Source organism: Rhodnius prolixus, unplaced genomic scaffold, assembly GCF_049639745.1.
Source record: "Rhodnius prolixus isolate KJV_2025 unplaced genomic scaffold, Rpr scaffold_13, whole genome shotgun sequence".
NCBI lineage: Eukaryota > Metazoa > Arthropoda > Insecta > Hemiptera > Reduviidae > Rhodnius > Rhodnius prolixus.
The window spans coordinates 12,315,614-12,334,853 of NW_027411583.1; the positions used below are offsets into that span (position 1 = coordinate 12,315,614).

Sequence of the window (19,240 nt, forward strand, 5' to 3'; positions counted from 1 at the left end):
ATATCGCTTTTAGCAAATTTGACGTCTGTAAGTATGTGAAAGAAAAAAAAAAAAAATCGCAGACAGTAATAGATTCAAAACTTGTTTGAAAATGTACAATTTACGAAAAGCAGATCCTTACAGGTTAATTATCTTAAGTATTGAAAAATATTTTAGTCTAGTTTGATCAATAGTATAAAATAGCATTATCATGTTGCTTTATTCAATCTGTGGGGGACGATCGACTCTCTGGAACCACTCCCAATCAGATAACACAATCCAATCAGTAAACAAGTCTTTAAATTTTTGAAATTCTTATTCTGAAAACATGTATATCACATTTATTATTATTATTATTATTATTTTAAATCAACCTAGCTAAAAGACGGAACAACGCTGGGCGCTCAAACTAAGAATTTTGTTTGCGTGCATACTTCCTGGATACGAACGTGAGTTGAAATCTCTCACTGGAAAAATCATTTTATATGTAGAAGGAGTCTTAACTTTTAAAAGATCTTTTTTGAAAAAGGCATCAACGATTTTCTTTCAGACAGTTTTGAATATCATTACATCAAAACAGTGGTTAGACTTTCCTCTAATTTTCATATTTTAGTGCTGGGCGTATATTTTACAAACGGATTAAAGTTGTTTCTACTTTTGAAGAGTCATGCTTATCTTACAAGTTTTTCTTTTTTTCTGTATTAAAGTTAACTAAAATTTAGGCAAAATTCAATGTTTAAAGAATCATTAAGAAACACAGAAGGGAGTCGTTTAGATTTTTGTGTGTACGTTACTATTTCTGCTGAGTAATGTATTAATATTCCATCTCCATACTGATTAGCTATTGTACGGCAATCATTTATAAGCATAATTGGTTGATATATTTATCAAACATTCCATTGTAATGAAGAAATAAATTATTTTATTTACCAATTTACAAGAAATGTTCAAAGAGGCCAGTAGAATGCTCTAGTAGTACCATTCCTACTCTAACTTACGAACGATCCGGAGATTTCCCACATGGCCGGCCACTAGTGAACTTTAGTATTTGTCAGGCACTGTTTTGGTCAGGGCTGCTTGCTTGCTGTTTCATTACTAATCACGTGCTCTGTATGTGTGCATTTTTATTGACGATTATATTGCTTAATTTAAAAATCTTCACTTTAACGTGATGTCTGTTTGTTCTCTGAGGATTTGTAATTATTTATACAGTTTTTAATCGAAAATATTTTACAATCATAGTTCAAAAATAGTAAAAGAAGGAAGGTACGTATAAAGTTTTATATTATTAGAGTGTACTTGTTCTTGATTCGTGACTTCTAGTTTGATTTCTAAAGTTGGAATGCAGCGCTAGGTTGTTATTTGAAATGATTAAAGAAAGCAAACCTACAATTAGGTTGCTAGAAACCTTGACTAGAGTTCCTTTTACTTTGTAATCATCATTATGATTACTATTCTTAGTAAAAAAGAAATGATCTTCTAAGTTACAGTTTTGTTTACAAAGTAAGACAGTTAATCTTGTTTTACCGGCAGATAAACATGAATGACTTACCACCAAATTCACCATCAGGTGCCCTATTAGTTTCGCCTTCAGATAATAAAAATGACAAAGTAAGACTGAAAAAACAATTAGGTTTGCTAGAAGGAGTAGCTATTATTTTAGGCATTATAATTGGATCAGGTAAGTCAGTTAATTTAGTTGAACTGATCTTAATTTCAATTTAATAAACCGTCGAAATTTTGTTTTCTCATTTTTTTTTTTATGTGACCATATTTATGTCTTTTCTTTTCTTTTTAAAGGAATTTTTATATCACCAAAAGGTGTCATCCAAGAAGCTGGTTCTGTTGGTAGCTCTTTACTAGTTTGGACATTATGTGGCCTATTATCAATGGTTGGTGCCTTATGTTATGCAGAGCTGGGCACATCTATACCAAAATCAGGTGGTGATTACGCTTATATTTATGAAGCTTTTGGCCCAATACCTGCATTTCTATATTTATGGGATGCTATGCTAATTTTTGTGTAAGTTTATTATTTATTAATTTCCATATATTTATATAATTTTGAATAATATTTAAATTTTCGATAATTGGGGAAAAAGAAATATTCTGATTGTCTTGGTTGGTCCAAAATGAAGATTCTACCTTAGGAATTTAGTCTCTACCAGTGACACAATCAGGCACGAATTCAGAAAGGGCAATCTCCCTGTAAACTCAAATTTTTTAAATGATAAATTAATGAACATTGGAAGTGAAAAATACCCTCACTTTGCGAACAATACTTAATTTTAATTTGCATTCCGGCTTTGTGTCTCTAAAGAAAAGACTACAATAATGTAACCCTCGAGAGTGTAGCTGAATTTTATTTGTACTGAAAAGGTCAGGTAGGTGTGTTTTTTTGTAGAAAGATGTGCTTCAAATTATTTATATGTTTTTTTTATCATGCCATTAATAAATTAATATTCACCTTCGGGACCTTGGTCTAGTGGTCAAGAGCGTGGCTTTGTGAGTGGGAGAACCCCAGTTCGAATCCCGCGTATGACTACTTTTTATTTGTTTAAAAAAATTGTTTATAGTAAAGAATGAGTTTCCGCCCCCGTCCAAGACACCTAATTGGTAGTTGGACGTTAAGCTTCGCCTGAAAAAAAAAAATAGGCGATTACTTTTTATAATATTCACGCTCAAACAAACTTTTATGATCAAACATTAAGTTGATGAACGTAGTATTGATCAAACTTCAATCACATATCGATGCATCTAATATCACTTTAGTATCATAGGATATCAGCATTACACCTGTGAGGGTAAGTTTTCAATTTACAAAAAGTCAAAACAATCTGTACATCTACAACATTTTTGTGCATTGTTTGATTTTGAGTTTTAAAATTTGGAAATTTGCATTTCGAAGATTTCCTTAATTACTTACGACAAAAAATTTGTTTAAAAGTTGATTTACATTGTAACGTCCGTCCGTGTGTAGTCAGCATAAGTGCAAAACGGAAACTTCAAATTTGATATTTAAAAAAAAAAAATACAGGTTATCGGTAATATTTTTTTTTTTTTTTATACTTTTTTGAAAAAGACCTACAATGTTTTCTTTAAGCATCATACAAATTATTACTTACAAATCGATTGTGTAACTTTTACATAAACTATTTTTCCAGATATGATCACAGTAATATATTTCTAAAAATTAGGCATTAAAAAAAAACAAAAATAATGGAAAATGAATTTTCTGCGTTGCTCTTAAACGTAATATCTACTAGAATTTCCTAATTTTCAATAGTGTTCTAATACAAAGAACCAAGATTGTGTCATATTTGTCATTAAAGTAAAAATTATTACTTTATTATAATATTAAAACTAAACTTTATTATAATATTAAAGACAGTTGATCGTAAAAAAAAGTGCACGAAAAAGTTACACTATTATTACTGCTAAATTATTTTAATATTATTACTTTATTACAACTTATAGTTTGGATAAGGGTCAAGGTAAAAGTACAGTTATATTATTGCTTGATTGTAAATTTATTGCTAGACTATTAGAATTCAATGATGATATTGATGATTTTAATGAGAATTTGACTCACACGGAAATGTCGCATCTTTTATTATCTGGGTAAGTGCGTGCGTATGTCTCGTCTAACGCACTGTCCTGTTATAAGATCTTATTATTAACTTTATTTAACTGAATACAATGTAAAGAGGAAATCATTTTAAATCTTATTTCACAGCATCGTGGCTGTAGAAACTACAAATCAGTTTGTAAACATAAAATCATCAAAATTTAAATATTTCTTCCATTGGACGTTATATATGTATGTCTCCCCCCCCCCCCAATGACAATTCTCAATGTTTTCCCCAAAAATATCAATATTTTCCAAAATTTTACTTGACTTGTTAAAAGATTTTCGTACCATTTAGAATTATAACATGTTTCATTCTTTTTTTAAAAAAAAATGGAGCCCCCCTCACTTAAACTACCCAAAAAATGAATGTTCCCAGAAAACTGCTCCATACAAGTGCGTAACCAATTTTAAACGTCATCAGATTATTTAAATATAACCTTTTATTTGACAAAACATGTTTCACAGCCGTGATGATGGCCCAGCTTGGCAAAGATTAATAATAATAATAAAACTGAAATTTACAATAGCTTCTCTTCCATGTTGGAAATTTTAGGCTGGACTATTTACAGGAAATGGCTAGGCCACTTCCCTACAAGGGAAGAAAGGCCATTATACATATTTAGTGAATGTAATCGTTTTTAAGGAGCTGATCTTTAGATAAAATATCTATTAAAAGGTGTAGACACGGCTTTAGTGTTCCTTATCTTAAATTCTGATATGATACAAAATTTTATCTAAACTTATTAATTAAATAAACAAATATATTAAATAGTTTATTATATTATCGATTTTCTTTAACAGTAACGTAAAATTTGGTTTAATTGTTACTTTAAAAAATCCTATAAATTCTTTTTTTTTTTTTGTAGGCCAACAACAAATGCCATAATGGGATTAACATTTGCACAATACGCAATAAAACCATTCTTCCCAGAATGTAATCCACCAGATTATGCGGATCGATTAATTGCAGCCATCGTCATCTGTTTCTTTACGTTCATCAACTGTTATGACGTAAAAGGCACAACAAAAGTACAAAATGCATTTATGTTTACAAAAATTGGAGCCTTAGCAATAATTATATTAAGTGGAATGGGCTATTTATTTTTTCGTAAGTTATTTTATTTAATCTTATCAAAAATATACTTGAACAGTATAATGTAATTGACATATTTTTAAAAATATCTATTTTTTTTTTTTTCTTTATCGCTTTACTAATTAGAATTTAATTTTTTATAATGTTTTTTCGTCTACTAGCTATTACATCCCCTGTGTAGTAAGGCGTGAAGACAATACTTCTGTCCATTGTAATCACACTTTTAAGTTCTGTGATACCTTCTCACCCTATATCTCTCTGTATATTCATTGTGGTTTATATCCATCCCAATGCCTTAGGCTGGGCTTAAGAGCAGCGGTATTCCTGTGGAACGTTGTAGCGACGAGCGTGCATGAAAACGCTGTGGTTTCATCTGTGCATCAGCAGTGTTCTATTAAGAAGAAACAGTCTAGAAAGAAAATTTGGACAGGTTACTTTTCCCCAAGAGAAATGGAATCAGAAGCGATACTATTTCATTTGTTTCTGGAATAGAAATGCATTTCTGAAACTGGACTTATAAGCATAAAAAAAGAGGTCCAAGAGTTGTTTCAAGAGATCAATGTAATGATTTTCGTTATTGATTGATAAATTAATAAATTTCATGAATTACACAAGCCTGCTTCCACTTTTGACTACAAATTAAACAAACAAACAAAAAACCTGTAGTTTCATTTTATGGCAGTCTCTTATCTGTGAACGGCAGATGGCGGGACTGCCAAATTGCTGGTTTTCTGAGAAATTTCAAAATTTCTCCCTCCCAAGACATTATAACTGCTCTATACGCTGCTAAAATAAAAACTGATGTAATAAGCAGGATTACAATTTTGTCTACGCTGCCCTCCAAACGCTCGTTCTCAGCATAATATAGCAGAAAGAATTTTTAATGCACGCCCAACCCTGTCACGGGCCAAATTCAGATTCCTCTTCTACTTCGCTCAACTCTTGACTGGTATCCCTTTTTTTAACTTCAACTCTTAAGATTATTGTACATACTTCCATATATCCCATAAGATAGACTTTTGGCTACATAATTATCACATTCCCATTATATTGAATCGAACAATACAATTAACATACTAAAACAAAAAAAAAAAGAAAATTCTTTATCGTTTTCTAATTTTTCTCTCTAGAAACTGGAGAAAATTTCAACAATGTATTTGAAGGTACTGAAACTAGTCCAGGAAAAATTGCAGTTGCATTCTACGCTGGTATATTTTCATATTCTGGATGGTAGGTTACAAAAAATTGTTGATGTTTTGAGTAAGGTTATCAATCTCAAAATAATATGAAACCTATTCTCTTTTTTGTATATTTTAGGAACTATTTAAACTTTATGACGGAAGAGTTGAAAAATCCTTATGTGTAAGCAAGATACTGGAATATTTTTTTAAAAAAAAATTAATATATAGATTTATATATTTATAAAATTTAATTAATTTATATTTATAGTGCCAGCCATTATATGTCATAATATTTTAGGAATTTACCAAGAGCTATTTATATATCGCTTCCGCTTGTCACGTCCATCTATGTTTTGGCAAATATTGCCTACCTAGCAGTTCTAACACCTAGTCAGATGATTGCTTCGGAAGCTATAGCTGTGGTATGATGATTATTTTTACCAAATAATACTATATTTTAATTAGATGATTCTAGAAAGAGAGTAAATCTAAGTGCAACCAATGGGAGTCTCGAACCCGGGTAATACAATGCGTTAGCCATTTAATCAGTCCCTACCTTCCTTATTATAATTATTTATTCGACTCAGGTTGTTGCCGAAGGAAAGAGTGGCACTAGTAAAAATCAGTTTTTTGTAATAAATAAAATAAATTGAAAAAAACTGATGTGAATACTCATTCGATTTTTTCTTACCTCAGTATACGTAATTAAATTTTCTAGAGCTAACAATATCCACTAAAAATGCACGTAGTTGCTTTGTGGCACCATTTTTTTTAAAAATAGTTTCTTTTGTTTTCGTGAGATTCCCTGGTTGTTACTTTTTAATAGACGGCAGGTTTTAATTTCAAAAGGAGAACAATTAGCTTTGCTTACAGAAACATTCCATCTGTTTAACCTAATGGCTGCAAGACAGATAATCTTTTCATTATTGTAGCGACCATTGTTCGATTTCCGATTTAAATCGATTTTATTGTATTTTATTAGTAACAAAATAAATATTTTTATTATTTGTTATCAGTTGTCAATTTTATTTAAGTTTTTATTTTTGTTTGTGGGTTTTTTTTACAGACCTTTGGAAATAAAGTACTCGGATTTTTTGCCGGTATGATACCATTATTAGTGGCATTGTCAGCTTTAGGCGGCCTAAGCGTCCATATTATGACATCATCAAGGTAAATATTTTGGGTTTTTATGCTTTATCTTTAATTGTAAATCATATCTTTTATCTTTTTATTTCTATGCATATGTTTATAATTTTTATTTCATAGTTTCTTCATTCATGCATTCATCACTTCATTTTATTTGAAATATTCAATTAAATTATTATATATATACGTATGTGTATGTAGTGAACACGTTTTTAAGAAATAATAGCTCAATCTATGTTATCTTTGTTTACCTTCTATGATTTAATGAGTTGTTTATTGTAGGATGTGTTTTGTTGGTGCAAGATATGGTCATTTCCCGACAATGTTGTCGCATATTAATGTAAATAAATACACACCGACACCTTCGCTTGTGTTTTTGGTAAGAGTTTTCTCGATTTTCCTCTTTTTTTTCTTTTCCTCTTTAATTTTGACGTTCTCATGTTTTATCAAACATTCCATTCTAATGCTTAATTATTATTTTTTGTTTTAAACATTTTTAATTCATTTAAAAAAATGGTGATTATCATATTTTGGAACATTTTTATTAACGAACTAAGGTACCTGATTCGAAGTAGAAATTTGGGCTTAAATTAGTTAAATAAAGCTCGTACACCCGTTCTATCCGCTATATAATGTACGTTTTTACGTTATTTTGTTATTATCAACCACCAATGTAGAGGAAAACCCTACGCTACCCATAGCAACTCTGGGCCCATGTAGCTCCCCCAAAGGAAGATATTATCAGCAACATAGTTTTTTTAGTAGCCAATAAGAAACTGTAACTAAAAAACGGTGCGGCTTTAGAAGGCATTGTATTTTATTTAAGTAATTCACGTATAGTAGTGTAATGTATTACATCACAAATTGCTGATAACATTTTTTTTTTTGTTTTTGAAATATTTTGTACAAACATGAACCACTTTATTTTTTTAATTAACGGGACCTCAAAACGGATATTTCAACTGAAAACTCGAATTATAGAAATTTGACACAATCGATACTTTCAATGATATAAATAAGAATAAGTAATAGTAAATCAAATCTGATATCTGACATTGTTTACGAAAAATTGACAAAAATTCCGTAGGCCCTGTATAAAGGCCAAGAACAGCTGATTGTCACAATTATCATGAAAGCATATAATTAACCTTCCACCTTTTCAAGGTTATATTCTCCCTTTTATTTTTGTGAAACATCCCCAAAAAATATATATTATTTATTTGTCTATTTATTATTTATTATTTCATTTAATTCTTTTTTGTGTTTGTTTCTTTTGTTTTCAGTGTATATTATCATTGCTGATGCTTTGTACAAATGATATTTATGTATTAATTACTTATGCAAGTTTTGTTGAATCCTTTTTTATTATGCTTTCTGTCAGTGGTATACTTTGGTTACGGTATAAAAAACCGGATATGTCAAGGCCAATCAAGGTTCGTATTACATTATAAAACTATTGTTATTATTTAATACACTTCGTGTAATATTTTGTTTAAGCTTCATAAAAAAAGAGATAATGGGAGGAAAAAAAAAGACTCGTTAAGTTTTATATACTTCCAGTAATTTGAAGAGTTCAGCAGTAGGATCGTACATTTTGATATCGACTTTAATTGATTGATCGATATTTATTTAGAGAACTGAATAAATTAATCACAGACCAGGAAAAGATGTGCTCTTTGACGGCTTTGTTAACAGAATCTCGTGTCATTGTGCAACAACATTTTATTGAAACGATCTTAATATTTGCATTTTTATGGATTTTGTCTTGTAGTGCTAATACTTCTATCAGTGGAATACCTCCTATACTCAGGAGTTTATTACGGCACGCGTAATATTCTTGGGGACACCACCCAGCCTGGTCTGTTTGATAAAACTTACAGGCGCAAGTTTTTAATTTTTGGAAAACTAAATTAATTAACGTTCACTCTTTTCACTATGTCAGAAAATACGTGTAGTGCCGTTTCTTCTCATTTTAAAAAAAAATCTACTTAGGCTGGAAACATAGTGGAGCGGCGATGATAGCGAGGAGCAAAGCGGCGAAATCAAACACAAGTAAACATATGGGACCGCGCATAGTGGCGAGCAAAGCGAAGATAGAGCAACTCTATTTCTAGTTTTTGTTTTTGCCGCTTTGCCCGCCGCTCCACTATGTTTCCAGCCTTAGGGTAACCTTGACAGGTCATTGCGGTGCATTTGTCTATTCCATTTTGCTCTCCGATCGTTGGCATGGCTACACGTGTAATAGTATACACATGTTAATGTTAATGAACTTTTTTTTACTTTCTCTCAAATTGAGATTATCAATCATCTTTTTTAATGACTATTCTTGGGTGTTCCCGGTTCGTTGGCTGAACTACTGCGGTCAAGTTTAGACTTTAAGAGCATCCTTGGAAAAAATACTCCCAGGCCAGGCAGTCTGACGACTTATTATTACCCTTTTGTCCTGAATGCCTGGGCACCCAGATAACATACGAGTATATCAAACTAACCAGAGTGTTAAGCAATTTCTCATTGCTTTACATTAACTTCATAGGGACTTCACCGTCATTAGAGCTAACGATTTTTTTTTTTTTTTTTGAGAAAATTATGATTTTGGAATTGATTATTATTCGTCGTTTATAATCTTATCAGCCAATCATCTCGGTGTATGTATGTGTGTTTGTTTTTTTAGTCGAACTAATGTTTGCTAGTTATTGATCTTGTGTTTTGTAGCTTCTTTTAAAAAAAATCATGTCTAAATTATTCTTTAAACATATTGTGAGAAACAATGTCATTAAGAAAGCAGATTGATTGTATCCTAATTGAAACCTTTCACCTCCCAAAAAGTGGCTGTGGAATTATTAGTCAGTTGAGATACTTTTCTAGAAATCAGGAGTTATTGAAGAAAATATTTACGTTAGATCTTTGAGAATCATAAAGAAGTGGTATAAATGTTCACACTAATTCTTAATTTATTTTTTGTATAAGTTAACTTTTATTACGTGGCCAGCAAGATGCGCAAATTATTTTTATGATCTGTACTATAACGCTCCCTCTCACTGTATATAACCTAATTACTGGCGCATGATCCGCAAACAGAATTCATTAAATGGGATTTTATTCTTTTCCCTCTCAAACGACCTTGTGGAGCAACATTGACCTCCAGCTGTGGTAATATAATCATTTGTGATTCATTCATTAAATTGATATTCTCTCTCTCTTTCTCAGTGTGTGTCTGACTGTTTCCTAGCCAGAAGCTAAATTGAGCTAATAAATAATACATATAATTGCGTCATAACTTGTGTGAGATAATTTGTGAAGGACATTATCAGTTAATGTGACAATTAACTTATGTTTTAAGATTATTTTATCATTATTGGTTTTTTTTTTAACTATCTAAATTAACCTATTAAAATTGTTGTTCAATACTTTAAAAAAAAAAAAAACTACAAGTGCAACAATTACAAATATAGTTGAACTTATCCTTCATAGGGTGCGTTTCCCCCCCCCCCCACTAATTCTGACCTTTTTCGATTTTTCATCCATCATCAAGAGTTTGTGACATTTCGTTCATAAAATTTCCGTCACACATTACATTGGCTGTGAATCTGCCACTATGTTAAACTAAAGAAACAACCTCTGATAATGAATGAAAATCTGAAACCTGCTAGTAATAAGACAAGTGAAAACCGACGATATTACCAAGTATGGCTTATCAAAACCATATTGTCTCAATTAATAAATAATATTAAAAGTATTTTTTATTTGCTGGAAAAAAATAGCGAATAGAAAAGTGAGAGTTGCCCCACTCCAGTCACTAATTTGGTATTCGTTCGTCACGTCTAAAATTGTTTTAATAAACTTAGAATGGAAGATCCTAAGTTTCTAACTTAGTTTCTGTAACTCAACCAACTCGCATAGTCCTGAAGAAGGCAATATATTTGTCGAAACGTTGGCAAAGAGACGAGTTGTTTTTTATTTGACCGATTCCTCGCAAATCTTCCATTCTAAGTTTTAACAATTTACGGTCACGAAACCTATATACGAGGGTCGTTTGAAAAGTCCGTGCAAAAATAAAAACTACTTAATTTTTTGGAGTAAACCTTTTTTATTTTTCAACATAGTCTCCTTTTAGGCTTATACACTTCGTCCAACGCTGCTCTAGTTTGTTGATCCCTTCCGAATAATAGGATTTGTCCAAGTCTGAAAAATAGCCATTCGTTTCTGCAATCACCTCCTCGTTTGAATAAAATCTTTTTCCCGCCAGCGATTTCTTCATATTGGGGAACAAATAGTAGTCCGAGGGAGCCAAGTCTGGAGAATAGGGGGGATGTGAAACGAGTTGGAACCCTATTTCCATTAATTTTGCGACCACAACTGCTGAGGTGTGAGCTGGTGCGTTGTCGTGATGGAAAAGGACTTTTTTGTGGGCCAATCGTGGGCGTTTTTCTTGCAGCTCGGTTTTTCAAACGGTCCAATAACGATGAATAATATGCACCTGTAATAGTTTTACCCTTTTCCAGATAGTCGATGAGGATTATTCCTTGCGAATCCCAAAAGACAGTCGCCATAATCTTTCCGGCCGAAGGAACGGTCTTCGCCCATATGGCCACTCCGAAAATTTTGAAACCACTTATAAACTGTTCTAATCGAAGGTGCAGAGTCACCATAATGTTTATTAAGCTTCTCTTTAGTCTCCTGAGGCGTTTTGCCTTTCATAAAGTAGTGGTTAATCAACACACGAAATTCTTTTTCGTCCATTTTTTGAAAATCACTCGACTTCCTCGATTCAAACGAATGCCAAACACAAAGAAATAGACCGATCTGGCTGAAACTTGGTGTGTGTTCTTCCAAGAGATGCTACTAACTTAACATAACCTCGATACCCGCCAGTGGTGCTATCACTCTGACTTTGCACGGACTTTTCAAACGACCCTCGTATTCATATTGTTTTAATACTTATTTATATTTGGTACCCAAGCCTAATTTTCTTTAAAGCTGTTTGGATATTCTTTCTATACTTCATATCATTTAATTCTCATACAATTTTGTTTTGTTCTCCCCTAATAAGAGGAATCATTATGATCGTTCAAATTGATTTTTCGCACGATCTGTTCAATATTAATAGGAATTAATCAAGGATCCAAATCCAAATCTTCCAAATTTGATAAATGGATAAGTTTTATGATAAGTTTTTGTTCGCACAAAATATTTTTAGAAAATTTTCTTATCTTAGTTGCAGTCATTTGAGAAAGAAGCTATGTGAGGTTTCACATCAAAGCTCTAATATTTTTTGCTTTAGCCTACATTTTATGTTATCTTAATTTTGTTGTTCAATGATGTTGAAGTTTTAAAATGAGGATTTTTTTTTTTCCTTCCAGGTATCATTGATTGTACCAATTTCATTTGTCATCGTTTGTGTCTTCCTGGTAGTGCTTCCGATTTATGAAAAGCCCTACGAAGTTGGTATGGGCGTACTGATAACAGTGACTGGTCTACCTGCTTATTATCTTGGTGTTGTTTGCGAGAATAAACCGAAATGGTTTACTAAAAATTTCAGTAAGTTTTTATTGATTTATTTATTTATGTTAAAATGCTTAAAAAGTACTAGAAAACAAGTTATCTCTAATCACATCTCTGGAATGTGCTGATCACATGAAGAGTTAGTGTTAAAAATATGGTAGTGTAATCTAAAACTATTTACATGTGTTCAGCTCATTTCCGAGTTCTTATTTCTTCATTAGTTTCCCGCTGGTCAGTTGTGATCAGTAAGACTAACCTATTTAGCATAGTTCTGAGACCAAACACAGCGTGGACCTGCTCTCACTTAATGATTTGGTACCGGAGTGAACTAATTTGGGCTTTTCTTCGATTCAACAAATGCCTTGAAGTGCCCATGTTATAATTCCCTTTATAAATCTTTTGTCCGCTCTCTGATAATTCTGCCATATGGCATCTTTGATTGCCAAAACAGTTTTTGAGTCCACAAAGAGAGAGAGATAGATATGTGCTCGTCGATTCTTTCTTTGCTAATTTATCTTAGCTCTTTCATTGCTGTCATTGCCCCGATTGTCTAAGAAAGCGTTTCCCAACCTGTGGTACGCGTACCACTGGTGGTACGCGAAAAATAATTAATAATAGCGGACATAAAAAATTAAAGCATAAAATTATCAGAGATACGTTTTTTCTATAATTCATAAAAAATATTTTAATTAATAATATTATACAGTCAAGTTGTTTATATGTACAGTAAATAAGGTTAGTCTGTCTCCAAGATATACGAGAAAATATAATAGCACATTCAACAGGATTCAAAATTGTCTTTCGTGGAGTATTTTCCCAAAATCCGAAACCACAAATGATAATTGGATTTCAAAACCCCCTTCTATAAAGAAAATTTAGGAAAAGCTACATCATTATCAAATAAAAGATAAAGAAAATTTAATAGAATTATCATGTGACAGAACCTAAATGATAACTATGTAAAGATCTGTTTAAAGAGACTGTAATGAGTAAGCTCTACACAAGCAACATTAAATTTAATTGCTACTTACAGGTAGTTGAATGCTTAAAAGAAATTAATTTAGAAGATTTGGGCACAAATATAGTAATCCTAAAGAACTTTGTAAATTAATTAATAATTTTGAAGAGAAAAATATGTACGCAATTTTTATTTATTTAAAAAAAGTTTTAAAACTAAGATCTTAACGCTTTACAAAAGTTTATAAAGTGAACTTGGAACTCCTTTGTAACAGATACATTGTATCTCTGTACAAATAAAGATAATAATAATAAAATAAAACGAAAGACAATCATTTTTACGAAGTAGTACAATTTAGCATGATGTACCATCAAGTGGTACGCAAGCTAAAAAAGGTTGGGAAACGCTGGTCTAGGAATCCTAGAAAGTGTTATCACCCCGTTCCTTCTCATCCAGATAGTCCAAATGTGTTTTCTGGGATTATCTACCTACCTAGTTAAGAGAGCAATAGAACCTGCAGATCTTACTTCAAGGGAGTTAGGGATCAGTGAATATCCTTTATTTTTATTATATGTTCCGAGATTCCCATTAGTGGCTCTCCAGTACCTCCTTGGTCCAGTCTGCTGTCCGAGTTAGTGCTACAGTTCTAAAATGGGGGTACTTGTACATGACTTTCTGTTTTCACCACTATTTTTTGTTTTTCTTTGTTCTAGATGGATTAACATATGCAATTCAAAAACTGTTCATGTCGGCGAAAGAAGACAAATTAGAGGAATACGATATGTAACTGTAAATCTTTTTTTTTTTTTTTTTGTCTACCGACATTTTCGAAGAGTAATGCATTTTTCTTCAAAAAAAAAACCAACGAAAGAGGAAAATTTCTGAGCTTCTGTTTCTGCAAGTATGTACAATTTTGATTTCGTAAAGAAGAGAAAGTATTCACAAGTGACGTCATCATCATGTGACGTGAAAATCATCGTTAACGTTCCAAAGATTTATATATTACGACAATTTTTTTTTGTTGTGATTGTTGATTGGTGATTGTATTCTCTCATTATCGAAACTTATAGGTTTAGTATAAGTTTCGGTAATGAGAGAATACATTAGAACTGAACTAAATAAATTTGATCTAAGTTTCCAAAACCATTATAGCGGCAAAAATAAAAAAATGCAATACTCTTCTTTTCGTTAAAGTAATTAATTACCAGGAATAATTCAGGCTGATTTGAATATCCAGCTATCGAACTTCTGGGGCCTCTTCTAGAGAAAGCCTCAGATAAAGGAAAAGTTTTCTTTGTGGAAAAATGTCGCATACAACATTTAGATGGAGTTTTTATTTTTGATGAATATCTCTTGGTTTGGATTAAAGAAAATGAAAAATTGTAAATAGAAAAACCTCTTTTACTGTAATTTATTTTGTTTTTAATTGACAAATTTGTTCAAATTCATAGTACAAATTTACTAAATAAATAAAAAAAAATAAAAAACGACTGGTCAAGATTGTGGAACCTGAACATGAGAGGAAAGATGACTAGTGTGAGGAGAATTAAAAACGTTGGCTTTTTAGAGAAATCCTAAAAACTGAAAAATTTTATTCAATAAACTGGCGTTTCCACTAAACAAATAATTTTTTTTTTGCAGTAAGCTTATTAATAGTCGGGTCTAAATTGTAACACCTAAACCAAATATGCAATTTGAACTAAATACGCGAGTTCTTAGGGAAGGGATTAGCTATGCGGTTAGCGTACTGGACTCCCACGCGGAGGTCCCGCGGGTTCGAATCCAGCTGCTGACTCTTAAGAGTTTCTCTTCCTAAAGAGCTTCTTACAGACAACACTGTCCGGTGATGGAGTTCGATTCCCGGTCTAGTCCTTGGATTCTATTTAATGGTTAATATGAGAAATTTATAGTAAAGTATGTTTGCTAGTCGCCTCCGTCCACGACACCTAATCGGGGTAGTTGGACGTAAAGCCCCGCCTGAAAAAAATAGGCAATTACTTTACTCTGCGGAAGGCTTTCTTTGCGCCTATTGCAAGAGAAAAAGCTATAAATATATTCTCTCCCCTAAGATTTTCATTTCAATTTTGTTTATACGCCGGAAAAATTAGTTAACATTCACCATCCGGAGGCCGCCAGTGCACTGAAAAAAGCTCTAGGGCGCCAATAACCACAGATGTTGACGCGCCTTAAAATCATTTAAAAAAAAAAAGAGTTCTTGTGTTATATTGTAAATTTTCACATTCACACTAATTTTATTGTTAAACCAACTTTTCATACTCAGACAACCTTGAATTGTGAATTTCCCACTGAAAACTAAGAAAAAAATCTGCAGTATTTCCTCTTTCAATGAATAAAGAAACTAAAAAAGAAAGAGAGGTTTTCTTTAGTCATGAAATTTTTTAGTAAATATTCTATTGCCTTCTCTATTGTTGTGAACCAATATACATATGTACGATAAATGCATGGACAGAGTACCAAAATAGTTGGCATAGCATTTCTAGCTCGGCCACTTAGGGAATGTCCACAAAAACAAAGTTACTTCCACCGTCAGTCAGCGATCTCACAAGAGATTTCTAGGAAGGGGTGACCGCGAATCCATTAATCAGGTATAATTATTCCCTCCGTGATAATTGGAACTCTTTTCCTTCGAATGCATATTTTCCATGATACTCTTGAGGACGCCACGTTAGCCGAGCGGTTAGGAGGCGAGACCTGCGAAGGCTAATATGTATTGTTGGTTTAGTGGGTTCGATTCCCCGTTCTTAGGCCTTCGATTTTATTTAATGGTTAATATGAGAAATTTATAGTAAAGTATGTTTGCTAGTCGCCTCCGTCCACGACACCTGATTTGTGGTAGTTGGACGTAAAGCCCCGCCTGAAAAAAATAGGCAATTACTTTACTTTGAGAAAGGCTTTCTTTGCGCCTATTGCAAGAGAAAAAGCTGTAAATATATTCTCTTCCCTAAGATCAGGTTCAACTACCGTTTTGTGTTCATTTCAATTTTGTTTATACACTGGAAAAATTAGTAAACATTCAGATTCTAAAGAAAATATGTCACTTATATGATGTGAAAAATGTCACTTACAGCTATCACTTAATATTTTAGTTACAAGATAATCGCTCGCAATTAGATTAAGTAAAATAAACCTATAAACATTTTTACATTAAATCACATTAAAAGCTTCATCAAAATGTTGTATGCCAAATTATATGATAGATCCAGAAATAGCAATCGTTACTTTTATCTCGTTATAAATTACTTATTGAAAGCAATGATAAAGATTATTACTATTATTTTTTGTTTATCTAAACTGTTTTTCCCAAAGTGCTTTAATTGACCAAATAATCTCTGCAATACATTGATAAAAGACAAAGGAAATCCTAGATGGAGAATAATTTTTAAAAAATTCAACTTTTTATTGACAACTATTTATATTATTTGCAATTCTGCAAAAAAAAAAAAAATGAAATGATAAATGATCTCCTAAGATTTATAGTGGGCCATTTTTGTTTTTCGAGTTTCGCTGAAAAGTCTGTGCACAAGAAATATAAAAAAAAATAAATTTGTAAGGGCTGTGTATTTAAATTTGATTGAAATCTATTATTATAATTATTTTTACTTTTATACAGAGCTTGTTTGGGAATTATAGAAAAGAATCGTATAACAAATTCTAACACATCACATTTAAAGTTTTATTTATTTTTTTCATTTTATTTAATTATTTTTTTGTAAAGAAAAATAGGGATACATATCGCTGATTTTATCCGTAGTTACAGATTCCATAAGTTTGTTAAATTATTTTTTATGAAATAAGAAAGTTCAAGTAAGAAAATAAATCGAAACTATTGATGGAACTTCTGAATGGTACATATAATCCTTTTATGTTGCTATCTTGTTCTCCAATTTTTATTTTTCCTAGAATCACTTCGTGATGATAACCGCTGGATAGGTAATCTATTTTAGATAATCCTACTCATAACGGTTGGGCAACAAGATGCAGATGCAATCATTTGCGCTTACGACCAAGATCTTTTGCTAGTATCTTTTCCCACTACATTTTTATTGGAGAGAATCTATCCTCGAGACATATTTAAATTTGGTTTCTTTTTTGAAACATTTTCTCCTTAATCCAAATTTTTCAAATCTTTTTTTTTGCTTCTTAAGATCCATCACATACTTAGTTGTACATTCTCATTAGCCTACCTTTCCACAATGCTCTAGGTTAACTTACAAGTTTCTTCTAATGTAGACGGAGCCGCCTTCATTTTACAGCCATATTGGGATTAATGATGGCACATCCAAGATGTGGGTCCTTCAACTTAGAACTTACTTCTCCTTATAGAGCCCAATTCTCTTACGCTTATTTCTTCCCGGTTGTATTAGCTATATTGAAATTGCTTTTTATATACAATTCTTATAAGAAAGCTATATATTAAATTTTCGGTTTTTTTTAAATTTAATTTACATGAAATTATAATTATTTTATCAAAGTTTTAAACATCACGCTAGCGAGGTTGGTTAAAAACAAAAGTAGTGTTTATTATTTATGTTTCCTGTACAAATTTTTATTTTTTAATTATTTATTTATTTATTAATATGTGAAATTATCTGTCTTTATTAATGATGGTTTATTTTTTTTAATTTGCATGAATGATTTAAATATTATATTTATGGGTTTAACCTATAAATATTTCGCACCTCTTTTCTCGAAGAGTAATTTTTTGTCGATAGGTTAAATTATGGTTAAAACATTAACATGTATTTCCCTTACTGGGCTTATTTTTTTAAAAAAAATCATCACGTCTTCTTTCTATCAAAAACAGTAAATCTAGTGATCTGGGAACCATTCTAAGACAAAGAAAAAGAGCCGTACAAAAATCACCAAAAAACCAATGCCTTCAAAAAGAAGGAATTTTTCGTAATTTTGTTCAGTTTGACATATATTAATGGAAGGGGGGGGGGGGGGTAGAAGATGTTGAAAGCGGATGTGGTTTTTTTTTTTTTGGTTGTCCACAATGTTGACGTCTAAGTTATAATGTATTTACCTAAGTTGAAATATTTTTGTACAAAAGGTTATTTTTATCCAGGCATTTTATCCCATTATCCAGGTATGTTCAAAAGTGAAATTCACGATAAAATTTGTTAACTAAGTTTACAAAGTGATTGTTGACAACCAAGTTCCTCGTGTCCCAACTGTGTGTGCCGCTTCACTTTAAATTATTTATTTTATTTTTTTTTGTTATGAAGTTGTTACCTCTGACTGATTCACTTAATAGTGACGATTTTACCAAAATTGATAGAAAAATAACTAAATTAACCATATAATTGTTTAAAAAAAATATACATATATATTTTTTAAGAAAAATGATTAGATGAAAGAAAAATATAGTTACTAAATTTTCCAAAGTCTTATTGTTTTAAAAATAATGAAATACTTGATCTCAAGTATAAACAATAAATTTTTCGAGAAATTTATTTTATGAGGATATAATAGTGTGGGCATTGTTTTGTATAAAGAGGATATTAAAGAAAAAAACATTCTATAGAGAAGGTTACAATTTTGTTGTAACTTACAATTAGGTAAGTTATACCTCTATTTACATTATATGTTTGTAATTTAAATTTTGTATTTTTTGTACTAAACTATTTTGTTTTTTTCCTTGATTTTTTTTCTATTTTTGATCCGTCTAATTTTGTAAAAATAGTTTAGGAGTATTAGTTTATAATTTGTCTTTTTTGTTTATTTCA

General features: G+C 31.4%; 1 protein-coding gene across 1 annotated transcript; it reads left to right on the forward strand.

Moving 5' to 3' along the window:
• Nucleotides 1-980: 980 nt before the first annotated feature.
• gb (solute carrier family 7 member genderblind) lies at nt 981-18,835 on the forward strand. Its single transcript, XM_074116319.1, has 12 exons — nt 981-1,245; nt 1,513-1,660; nt 1,780-2,002; nt 4,477-4,718; nt 5,834-5,933; nt 6,021-6,065; nt 6,183-6,306; nt 6,951-7,054; nt 7,313-7,409; nt 8,314-8,463; nt 12,391-12,568; nt 14,204-18,835. Exons 2-12 carry the CDS (start codon nt 1,519-1,521, stop codon nt 14,275-14,277), a joined length of 1,479 nt encoding a protein of 492 aa, XP_073972420.1. The 5' UTR covers nt 981-1,245; nt 1,513-1,518; the 3' UTR covers nt 14,278-18,835.
• Nucleotides 18,836-19,240: the final 405 nt, after the last annotated feature.

Excerpts from the sequence above, each read along its gene's own strand:
- gb (XM_074116319.1), top strand. The coding sequence starts at position 1,519 with ATGAATGACTTACCACCAAATTCACCATCAGGTGCCCTATTAGTTTCG. Across the intron at positions 1,661-1,779 it reads AGGCATTATAATTGGATCAG|GAATTTTTATATCACCAAAA; the intron begins GTAAGTCAGTTA and ends TTCTTTTTAAAG. Across the intron at positions 2,003-4,476 it reads GATGCTATGCTAATTTTTGT|GCCAACAACAAATGCCATAA; the intron begins GTAAGTTTATTA and ends TTTTTTTTGTAG.